This window comes from Macaca mulatta, chromosome 7, assembly GCF_049350105.2.
Source record: "Macaca mulatta isolate MMU2019108-1 chromosome 7, T2T-MMU8v2.0, whole genome shotgun sequence".
NCBI lineage: Eukaryota > Metazoa > Chordata > Mammalia > Primates > Cercopithecidae > Macaca > Macaca mulatta.
In genome coordinates this window covers 137,166,673-137,179,120 of record NC_133412.1, presented here as the reverse complement: position 1 = coordinate 137,179,120, position 12,448 = coordinate 137,166,673, and the positions used below count along the sequence as shown (strand labels likewise).

Genomic DNA, 12,448 nt, shown 5'->3' with positions numbered 1-12,448 from the left:
GGGGGCCTTGTGCCATTACTTAATCTGTCAGTGCTTCAGTTTCCCCATCTATAAAATGGTGATAATATTTACTTCCCAGGGACAATGCAGAGATTCAGTAAGAACAGGTGTGAACTGCCTTCTCAGCACAGCATAGTAACTCAACAAATGGTACCATTATGGACAGGCAAGCACTGATGCCAGCAGCCCCAACCAAAAGTGTAATTTATAAAGTTTATTTTAACATTCAAGAGACTATTCACTAGTCAGTCCTCACCAGGACCACTAACATAATATTCATTTTTAAGGACAATAGTCATAAGCAAGATAATACGATAGTGCTAAACATTTCATCCTAAGATAACTTTATGTTGTTTTTTGTTTGTTTGTTTGTTTTTGAGACAGGGTCTCGTTCTATTGCCCAGGCTGGAATGCTAGAATACAGTGGCGTGATCATGGCTCACTACAGTCTTGACCTCTCCTCAAGAGATCCTCCCACCTCAGCCTCCCAAGTAGCTGTGACTACAAGCATGTGCCACCAGGCCCAGATTTTTTAAATTTTTTGTAGAGATGGGATTCACTCCATTGCCTGGGCTGTTCTAGAACTCCTGGGCTCAAGCAATTCTCCTGTCTCAGCCTCCCAAAGTGCTGGGATTACATATTTGAGCCACTGCACCCAGCTATCTTTAATTTTCTAAATTAATTTTCTTTCTAAATATAGGTGATACCTAAATCCTGAACCAAGGCTAAATTAACATTTGTGATTGATACATATCATGCAGGTTTTGAGACCATTTTCAAAAAGAACATCATAACCTCACATATTTTTAGGTCCACATTTAACAATTACAGTTAATTTCCATAGCTAAAAATTATAGTTAATTTCAAAATTATTTGGTGATTACGCAAATTACCTAATTCTAACCTTCAGTATAACGTAGAGACAGTTATTTCCGAGAGGGGTGAAGTTATTTTCACGATAAAGACTGTAATGCTCAAACCAGCTAGTGGTCACTTATTAATAAGAATTATCTGCTACCAAAAAAAGGCACTACTATAAAATAATCCGAATAAGTTATTGGAGGTTATCTTAATAAGGCCTGACATCTATAAACATTTATGTATCACGTATAAGTGATGTGCACAAGTAGTATAGCCTGACGACTCGTTTTATAGAAAAACAAGGTGAAAGTAATAAAACAATTTAAGTAACACGTTAGAAACTACATGGTTTGTTGAAAATGAAGCACTCACTTCTTCACTGACAAATTTCCATTCCTGCTTCAGTTCTTCACACCACATCTCCCACTCTTTAGCAGCTTCCAGCAAACTCAGCCATTTCTCCCACAGAGCCGACACAATCTTCAGCAAACATATGCCATCATTTTCTGTGCACCTGAGTCTCAAGAGTCTAAGGATCTGTCGTAGTTTCATTAACTCTTCTTTGGTTGATGTAAGATTTGACACCAAGTCCTTAGGAAAGAAAAGAAAAAAAATAAGAGGGACATACTGTTAGCTTTTTCCTGAAACTTACAAACTCTTTCAAATTCTGAACAATTAATTATTTCAATCTTCCATAAGTATTGCATGATCTACTTCTTATTCTTTTAGAAGTCAATTTAGACCAGATGAGAATTATCTATGTATTATTGTATTCTGCATGAATTTGAGACTACAGGGACAAATAATGACCCATAAACCATTTTTTTCCAAGAAAGAAAGTACTTTCAAAAGCAAATATTTGCCAGACGCAGTGGCTCATGCCTGTAATCCCAGCACTTTGGGAGGCCAAGGTAGGTAGATTACGAGATCAGGAGATCGAGACCATCCTGGCCAAATGGTGAAATCCCATCTCTAATAAAAATACAAAAATTAGCTGGGCATGGTGGCATGCGCCTGTAGTCCTAGCTACTCAGGAGGCTGAGGCAGGAGAATTACCTGAACCTGGGAGGCAGAGGTTGCAGTGAGCTCAAGTCGCACCACTGCACTCTAGCCTGGGCAACAGAGTGAGACTCCGTCTAAAAAAAAAATAAAAAGAAATTCTATAAGAGGCTGGGCACAGTGGCTCATGCAGCATTTTGGGAGACGGAGGCAGGAGGATTGCTTGAGGCCAGGAATTCAAGACAGACTGGGCAACATAACAAGACCCTGTCTCTACAAAAAATTAAAAAATTAACCAGGCATGGTGGTGTATGCCTATAGCCCCAGCTACTCAGCTGGCTGGGGTGGGAGGATCCTTTGAGGCCAGAAGCTCAAGACTGTGATAAGCCATGATTACACCGTTGTACTCCAGCCTGGGTGACAGAACAAGACTCTTTCCTATTAAAAAAAAAAAAAACTAGAAGTACAATAGCCATCATTATCTGGGTTTCTCCTTTCAAGGTTTCAGTTACTTGTGATCAACAATGGTCCAAAAATATTTAAAAATTCCAGAAGGAAAAAATGTGTAAGATTTATTTGTATATAATGTATGTTTTATTTGTATACAAATATATAAGTGCTATTCTGACTAGTGTGATGAAATCTCATGCCATCTCTCTCCATCCCACCTGGGATACGAATCTTCCCTTTGTCCGGCACATTCATGCTGTATATGTTCCCTGCCTACGAGTTATTCGGTAGCCTTCTTAGTGATCAGATCAACTGTTGTGGTATCAAATGCTTGTGTTCCAGATGAATAGTAGCCCAACGTTACCTCACCATGGCTATATCATTTCATTTCATCACTTCATTTCATTACCTCACTTCATTTCATCACCCAGGCACTGTATAGTCTCACGTCATCACAAGAAGGGTGAAAACAGTACAATGACATATTTTGAGAGAAAGGGACCACATTCACATAACTTTTATTACAGCATATTGTTATAATTACTCTGTTATTGTTGTTGACCTGACTGTACATAATTTATAAATTAAACTTTATCACAGGCATGTATAGGAAAAAAATTATAAACAGAGTTCAGTGGTATTCACAGTCTCAAGCATCCACTGGGTGTCTTGGAACATATCCCCTGTAGATAAGGGGGGACTACTGTACATTTTGTTATTTTAACCTAAGTCTCACATTTCACTAATTAGTTCCTTTGCACAATACTTCCTATATCAACCACCAACACAATATTAAAAGGTTTTTCTTGGTTTGCTTTTGTTTTTGGTGAATGTTAACTATAGATGATTTAGAAAGTCCTCATCAAAATCCTAATAACATAATACCATAGATTCTAACAGATGAAAATAAGCAAAAGCTCAAATTACTTTATAACAGTCTAATAAGTAACCAGAACTTAGAGCTTATGACAGTTGCAGTAAGCAATCAGTGGACAATAAGGCTCTGTCATGGATCCAGCAGCATCCCTCAAAGTCACATGAGAGGTGACGCTTTAGAAAAGCCACGAGTGAGGACAGGATGCTATTGGGGGATGACTGCCTGTGAACCTGATTAATTAAATCTCTCAGTATCATTGCTTCATTTCCTTCCTTCTGGCTTTTTAAGCTTCAATATATTACATAAGGCCAGGCACAGTGGCTCACACTTGTAATCCCAGCACTTTGAAGGGCCGAGGCTGGAGGATCGCTTGAAGTCAGGAATTCAAGAGCAGCCTGGGCAACATACTGAAACCCCGTCTCTACTAAAAATACAAAAATTAGCCGGGCATGGTAGCAGGCACTGTAATCCCAGCTAGTCAGGAGGCTGAGGCAGGAGAATCAAATCACTTGAACCTGGGAGGTGGAAGCTGCAGTGAGTCAAGACTGCATGACTGCATTCCAGCCTGGGCAAGACTCTGTCTCAAATATACATATAACATTACCCTCTGGCTTTTGATTTGAGGAATATTCATTTGATTTGAGGTATTTAACTCAGCATGAGGATTTCTATGGGTCATAACAGGGCCACATTCTCTGCTGTCTCTGCCAGTTTTGCAATTTTTTGCACACAGACTTAGTGGCTAATTGCCAATACTATTACCTTGCTCTGTTCCAAGCGCTCTAAAGCTTCTCTGTAAGACAGTGGCAACGAGGACATGGACTGTCCAAGAACTGTCTCCATTTTGCTGAGGTTAGTGTAAATATCCTCTTCAAGTTTTCTATAGCATTTGTAATTCTCAAGATACCTAGTGAGTCACAGTTAGAAAAAAAAGTGGTATTAAATTTTATTTAACACAATAAATTCAAAATTTTCCAGAAAAAATACTCCATACTTAATTTTTAAGAAAAGACATGACAACTTTCTTTTTTGCTAGCCAATGCATCTTCTAAGAAGGTTTTATTCCCAAAGGGACCTGCATATGGGTTTAAATGCAAACTTGAAAAGGAAGGAAGGGCTGTCCTCTAAACTGAAGATTTTTTTCCCTAAAGTTCACTTCAGTAAAATGAAAACACACTGATGAGTGAGTCTGCATTCTCAAACACACTGATGAGCTGTAAATTGGTACAATTCTTGTGGAAAACCACTCAGTCTTAAAACGATTCCTATCTTTGACCCATTAATGCAGCTTCTGCAATTTACCTTAAGAACTGTATCCTAAACATATGGAACTTATCCTAAATCTTTTGCACAGTAAAACATCTTTACTCACTAGACTGTTAATTAAAACAGCACATATTGGAATACCCTTATCTAACAAAGGTATGATTAAGAAATTAAAATGATTCATTGTATACAATATTATAGAGTAATTACAATTACTTTTACAAAGTATTTGTTATAATCAAGAAAAGAACTGTTACAAAATTTTAAAATAAAGCTGGATATGTGATATATATAGCATATATATTTTAAAACACTATAAAATTATGCATACAAAAACAGACACAGGCTAAATCCTCCATTGAATGTAACTAAAAACTCTGTATCAAATTATTCTTAAAAAGCAACTCTTAAAACACATGAATAAATTGACAGGGAATTGGGGAGTCAAACTGTAAAATGGAAATAAACAGAAATAGGCAAAGTTGTAGGACCAGTTTTTTGCCTTGAGGGCACCTGAGTTTCAGTTTTCTTTGATTCCTACTGAAAGGTGGGGGACAGACCATAAAGCTGGCAGTCAATCCCAGGATGAGTGTCTAATAGAAAACTCCCTCTGCACGAATATTTGTAATACATATAACTAGAAAGGACCACTCTCTAAAGTAGAGAATTCCTAGAAATCAGTAAGAAAAAAACAACCAATAAAATTGGGTTAAGGCTTGAATAAGCATTTTACGGAAGAGAAAACATGAATGACCAATAAACATTCAAAAAAAGAGATCAAACTAATTAGCAGTAACAGAAGTGCAAATTAAAACCACGATGAAATACCTCTTCTTACTCATCAGATGGGCAAAAATTAAGTCTCACAATATCAAATGTTGGCAAGGATATGGGACAACCGGAATACTTATATGCTGCTGGTTTGAGTAGAAATTGGCAAAATCATTTGGCATTAAAAATTTAAGATGTCAGGCCAGGTGTGGTGGCACATGCTGATAATCCCAGCACTTTGGGAGGCCAAGGAGGGCCGATCACTTGAGGTCAGGAGTTCGAGACCAGCCTGGCCAACATGGTGAAACCCCTTCTCTACTAAAAATACAAAAATTAGCTGGGCATGGTGGCACGTGCCAGTAGTTCCAACTATTTGGGAGGTTGAAGCAGGAGAATCGCTTGAACCTAGGAGGCAGAGGTTGCAATGAGCTGAGATCGTGCCACTGCACTCCAGCCTGGGCAACAGAGCAAGACTCCATCTCAAAAAAAAAAAAAAAAAAAAAATTTAAGATGTCCATAACCTCTTATTCTGAATGATCACACTCCTAGATATTTATCCAAGGGAAGTTATTACACTTAAAAATTTTCCTAAGTAGTACTGTTTCTGAATGCAAAAACTGGAAGCAATCCAAATGTCCATCAATAGCTAAGTAAATAAATTTTACTAAGAACATGAATAAACCTCAGTCGCAATGATGGGTTTGAAAAAATGAAGTGAGGTATGCAGGAGGGGCAAGATGACTGAATAGAAGCCTCTACTTATCATCATCCCACAGGAACACCAAATTTGACACCTATCTCCATACAAAAGCAACTTCATAAAAAACAAAAATTACGTGACCAATCATAGTACCTAGTTTTAACTTCATATCTCTGAAAGAGGCATGGAAGAGGATAAAAAAGGTAGTCTTGAATTGCTGATACCACTCCTCACCCATACCCCAGCAGCAGTAGCATGGCAGGGAGAAAGAATCCGTGTGCTTGGGGGAGGGAAAGTGCAGCAACTGGGGGACTTTGCATTAGAATGCAGTGCTGCCAACATAGGACAGAACTCAGCCAGCATGAAGCATTTAAACTAGCCCTAGCCAGAGGGCAACTGCCCATCCCAGTGGTTGAAACTAGAATTGCAGCAAGCCTCGCCACCTCGGCCTAAAGTACTCTGGGGTCCTAAATAAACTTGGAAGGTTGTCGAGACCACAAATACTGCAACTCCTAGGTAAGTCCTACTGCTGTGCTACAATCAGAGCCAGTGGACTTGCTGGGGCAAGCGATCAAGTGAGACACCAGCCAGGGAAGTTAAGGGAGTCCTTGGCATTACCCCTCCTCCAACCCCATGAACCACAGCTCACAGTTCCAAAAGAGACTCCTTCTCTCTACTTGAGGAGAGGAGAGGGAAGAGTAAAGAGGACTTTGTCTTGCAACTTGGATACCAGCTAAGTAGGACTGGGTACTGGGCAGAGTCATGAGGCCCCCATTCCAAGACCTAGCTCCTAGATGACATTTCCAGACACACCCTGGGCCAGAAGGGAACCCACTTCCTTGAAGGGAAGGACCCAGTCCTGGCAGGATTCATTGCCTGCTGACTAAAGAGCCCTAGGGCCCTGAATAATCAACAGTGGCAACCAGGTAGTACACACAGTGGGCTTTGGGTGAGACTGAGACATGCTGGCTTCAGGTGGGACTCAGCACCTTCAAACTGTGGTGGCTACCAGGAGAGGCTCTTTCTGCTTGAGAAAGCAGAGGAAAGAGTAAAGGAGACTGTCTTGAGCTTAGGTACCAGCTCAGCCACAGTGGGGAAGAGTACTAAGTGAGCTCTTGGAGTCTAGGTATTAGCTCTTGGACAGTATCTCTGGACCCAGCCTGGGCCAGAGGATAGAGCCCACTGCCCTGAACGGTGAGTCCCAGGCCTGGCAGCATTCACAAGCCGACTGAAGATCCCTTGAGCCTTTAGTGAACATGAGCAGTACCCTGGCAGTACTTTCTGTGGGCCTGCAGTGGTGGTAGACATGGGGAAAGGGGAGACAAGATGTGAAGGACTTTGTCTTGTGGCTTGAGTGCCAGCTCAGCCACAGTAGCACACAGCACCAGGTAGATTCCTAAGGTTTCCAACTCCAGGCACTGGCTCCCAGACAGCATATCTGAAGTCACCTAGGTGCGGGGCAACTCGCCACCCTTAAGGGAAGGACACAAGCCTGGCTGGCTTCATCACCTGTTGATTGTAGAGCCCTAGGGCCTTGAGCAAACATGGGCAATAGCCAGGTACTATTTACAGAGGGCCTTGGGCAAGGCCCAGTGCTGATGCTGTGCTGATTTCAGCTCTGATCCAGTGCGCTCCCTGTAGTGGTTGCCACAAGGGTGCTTGTTTCACCTCTACCCCAGCGCTAGGCAGCTCAGCACACAGATTCTGTTTGTTTGGGAGAAAGTGAGGGAAAACAATAAGAGTCTCTGCCTCCTAATCCAGAGAATTCTTCCAGATCTTATACAAGACCACCAAGATGGTAGCTCTACGACTCTGCAAAAACCACAGCATTATTAGGCTGGGGGTATCCCGTAATGCAGATATGACTACCATGACCAAAAACTTAGATCGCAACACTCAAGTCTCTTAGAATACCTGGAAAACCTGCCCAAGAAGGACAAGTACAAACAACCCCAGATTGTGACTAAAATAAATACCTGACTCTTCAATACCCAGACACTGACAAACATCCACAAGCATCAAGACCATCCATGAAAAAATGACTTCACCAAACAAACTAAATAAGGCACCAGGAACCAATTTCAGAGAGAGAAATATGTGACCTTTCAGACAGAGAATTCAAAATAGCTGTTTTGAGGAAAATCAAAGAAATTCAGGATAACAGAGAAGGAATTCAAAATCCTATCAGATAAATTTAACAAAGGGATTGAAATAATCAGAAAGAATCGAGCAAAATTCTAGGGTTGAAAACTGCAATGGACATACTGAGGAATGCATCAGAGTCTCTTACCAGCAGAATTGATCAAGCAGAAGAAAGAATTACTAAGCTTGAAGACAGGACAATTTGAAAATACACAGTCAGAGGAGATAAAAGAAAAAAGAATAGAAAAAAAATAAAGCATGCCTACAAAATCTAGAAAATAGCCTCAAAAGGTAAATCCTTTAAGAGTTATTAGGCTGGACACAGTGGCTCGCACCTGTAATCCCAACACTTTGGGTGGCAGAGGAGGGCAGATTACTTGAGGTCAGGAGTTCGAGACCAGCCTGGCCGACATGGGGAAACCCTGTCTCTACTGAAAATACAAAATATTAGCCAGTGTGGTGGCTTGTGCCTGTAATCCCAGCTACCTGGGAGGCTGAGGCATGAGAATTGCTTGAATCTGGGAGGTTGCAATGAGCCAAGACTGTGCCATTGCACTCCAGCTTGGGTGACAGAGTGAGACTCTGTCTCAAAAGAGAAAAAAAGAGTTATTAGCCTTAAAGAAGAGGTAGAGGGAGAGATAATGGGTTGAAAGTTTACTCAAAGAGTTTACTCAAAGAGATCATAACACAGAACTTCCCAAACCTATAGAAAGATATCAATAAATGGTTCTGGGAAAACTGGATTATCTATCTATATCTTCAACTAGAAAAATGAAACTAGACCCCCTATCTCTCATCATATACAAAACTAAAATCAAAATGGATTAAATTCTTAAATCTAAGACCTATGAAACTACTAAAGGAAAACATTGGGAAAAACTCTCTAGGACACCAGAATGGGCAAAGATTTCTTGAGTAATAATACTCCACAGGCACAGACAACCAAAGCAAAAATGTACAAACAGGATAACATCAAGTTAAAAAGCTTTTGCACAGCAAAGGAAATAATCAACAAAGTGAAGAGACAACCCACAGAATGAGAGAAAATATTTGCAAACTACCCATGTGACAAGGGATTAATAACCAGAATATATAAGGAGCTCAAATAACTGTACAGGAAAAAAAGTAATAATCCAATTAAAAAATGGGCAAAAGATCTGGATAGACATTTCTCAAAAGAAGACATAAAAATGGCAAACAGATATGGAGGTGTTCAGTATCACTGACCATCAGAGAAATGTAAATCAAAACTATAATGAGATATCATCTCACCCAGTTACAATGGCTTTTAGCCAAAAGACAGGCAATAATAAATGCTGGCAAGGATGTGGAGAAAAGAGAACCTTCATATGCTGTTGGTGGTAATGCAAATCAGTACAACCACTATGGAGAACTATTTGGAGGAGCCTCAAAAAAACTAAAAATAGAGCTACTATATGATCCTGGAATCCCACTGCTGTGTATATACCCACAAGAAATCAGTGTATTGAAGAGATATCTGTACTCCCATGTTTAGTGCAGCATTATTCACAATAGTCAAGATTTGGAAGCAACCCAAGTGTCCATCAACAGATGAGTGGATGAAGAAAATGTGGTATATACACACAAAGGAGTACTATTTAGCCATTAAAAAAAACCCAAAAAACCGAGATCCTGTTATTTGCAACAACATAAATGGAACTGGAGGTCATTATGTTAAGTGAAATAAGCAAGGCACAGAAAGACAAATATCACATATTCCCACTTATTTGTGGGATCTAATAATCAAAACAATTGAATTTGTGAACACAGAGAGCAGCAAGGATGGTTACCAGAGGCTGGGAAGGGTAGTGGGGGAGGTGGAAGGGAGATGGTAAATGGGTACAAAATAACAGAAAGAATGAATAAGCTCTAGTATTGATAGCACCACACAGTGACTACATTCAATAATAATTTAACCGTACATTTAAAAATAACTAAAAGAGTACAGTTGGATTGTTTGTAACACAAAAGATAAATGCTTGAAATGATGAATATCTCATCTACCCTGATGCAATTAATACACAGCAATTACCTGTATCAAAATATTCCATATATGCCATAAATATATATACCTATATACTCACAAAAATTAAAAATTAAAAAAAGAAGTAACAGAAGAATGTACACAATAGGTATTAGCTGGAAATTGTGAAAACAGGACACACAAACACATAGTAAAAGCACAACTGGGAGTTCAAGACCAGCCTGACCAACATGGAGAAATCCCATCTCTACTAAAAATACAAAAAATTAGCCACACATGGGTGGTGTATGCCTGTAATCCCAGCTACTCGGGAGGCTGAGGCAGGAGAATTGCTTGAACTCGGGAGGCGGAGGTTGCAGTGAGCCAAGATCGTGCCATTGCACTCCAGCCTGGGCAACAAAAGCGAAATTTTGTCTCAAAAAAAAAAAAAGTACAATAATAGTCAGGAAAATGGTAAACAAAATTTGGGAGAAGGATGGTTATTTCTGAGAAGAGAGAGGAGCACACAAGAGAACTCAAATTAATAATGTACCTTTGGGTACAAAGATGTTAGTTTTATCATTATTACTTATACCATGCATATACTTTTATAAGCACTCTATTGTATGTACCCAATATTAAATAAGAAAAAAAAAAACAGAAGAAATACAATATTTACCAGAGCTTTCTTTACATTGCAATTTTTTTCTACTTTACCATATTTTCCAAATTATCTCTAATGTATGTGTTAATGATAGAGAAAAAAACCTATATTTTATATTCTTAAAACTATTAAAATATAGTTTAATTATATCTTAAAACGATCTCTTATGTTCTTAAAGATTACCTTTGGAAGAAGACCTACCTTTCTGCCTCATTTTTCCGTGCTTTGAAAGTTTCCTTCATTGCTGAGTTCTTAGAAACTAGTTCCTGTAAAGTACACTGAAGTTGTAGTTTGGCTTCAGGGCTGGATATCATTCCCAGTTTCTCAGTGAGGTCCTGGATGTGTGCTATTGTGGATTCCAATTCCTCTTGTTTTCGAAGAGGCATTTCTGGAGATTCATCTGGATTACCAACATCTACTCTGTAGGGTATAATGATGGCTTCGAGGGAAGTGATGCTCTCCACTGCCCTGGTGACTGCTCCTTTATAGCGTGTTAGATTTTCATAAGCATCATTCAAGACATTCTAGTGAATAGGAGATTAAATGCTGTGACAAAATTGTCAAACTTTTGGAATTTCTCATTCTTAAGTTTTTGTGGTACATTCATAATATGTCTTTAAGTCTCATAAGAGTTAGCATTCACATATTTACAGTTTGACAATATTACACTATTATTTCTAAGTGAATAACATTGCATTAAAAAAGTTGTTTCCAGGCTGGGCGTGGTGGCTCACAACTATAATCCCAGCACTTTGGGAGGCCAAGGCAGGTGGATCACGAGGTCCGGAGTTCAAGACCAGCCTGGCCAATATGGTGAAACCCCATCTCTACTAAAAATACAAAAATTAGCTGGGCATGGTGGCGCGTGCCTGTAGTCCCAGCTACTTAGTAGGCTGAGGCAGGAGAATTGCTTGAACCCAGGAGGCGGAGGTTGCAGTGAGCCAAGATAGTGTCACTGCACTCCAGCCTAGGGGACAGAACGAGACTCCGTCTCAAAACAAAACAAAATCAAAGTTGTTTTCACATTTAATAAGAAAAATAATCTAAGTTCAAAATAACATCTCAAGAACAATGTCTATTAATTTATCTTCCTGCTTTGGAACTCTTGTACTAGACTATGAATTAAATAAAACAATGAATTATGTTTAATGTATATAACCTTAATCAGTATTTGTGAACAAATGAAAAGAAAACAAAATCTCCAGATCTTTTAAGTTTTTAAACTAATTTCTCTGCCACTAACTTTAGTTTAGCTACATCATTGAATGAATGTCTCCAGACTTCAGTCATCTCATTGAAATAACAAATATAGTTGAAATAAAAAAAGGTCCAGTTCAGTTCTAATCCTATTATTTTTGGGATTTGTGCACATTGTTTCCTGAAACTGTATTAAAATTCAAGTGGAGAAATACTCAAATTACTCATTTATTACAAAAGTATTTAAGGAATATAAGTTCATAATACTTCATATTTCCATAGCATTTACACCTATCAAAATATTCCAAATATAGTATCTCTTAATAGCTCTTCAAATTAGAAAAGGGAGTTAATTTCCCCTTCTATAAATTTAATGTGATCAATCTGAAAACACTATGTATGGCATTATATTCAGCACAGTGTGAATTTCAATGATGCCTAAGATATCCTCTCTATCAAAAGGAAGGGAATGGAGTGTGCTGGAGTCACTTTCCAACACAGGTGAGCAAATAATCACAATTTACTCAACTCTGCTGC

General features: G+C 39.0%; 1 protein-coding gene and 1 long non-coding RNA gene across 7 annotated transcripts in view; one reads left to right on the top strand and one right to left on the bottom strand.

Moving 5' to 3' along the window:
• Window positions 1-12,448, bottom strand: part of SYNE2 (spectrin repeat containing nuclear envelope protein 2) — a 376,660-nt gene that overhangs the window by 160,794 nt on the left and 203,418 nt on the right. For all 6 annotated transcript variants that reach the window (XM_028851601.2, XM_028851602.2, XM_028851605.2 and 3 more), the window contains exons 49-51: window positions 10,916-11,238; window positions 3,950-4,094; window positions 1,234-1,452 (exon numbers count right to left, since the gene is read on the bottom strand). In XM_028851601.2, coding sequence (XP_028707434.2) covers window positions 1,234-1,452; window positions 3,950-4,094; window positions 10,916-11,238 — 687 coding nt within the window. The remainder of the gene's footprint in view (window positions 1-1,233; window positions 1,453-3,949; window positions 4,095-10,915; window positions 11,239-12,448) is intronic.
• Window positions 1-12,448, top strand: part of LOC144330290 (uncharacterized) — a 28,937-nt gene that overhangs the window by 4,682 nt on the left and 11,807 nt on the right. The gene's annotated exons all lie outside the window — the stretch shown is intronic.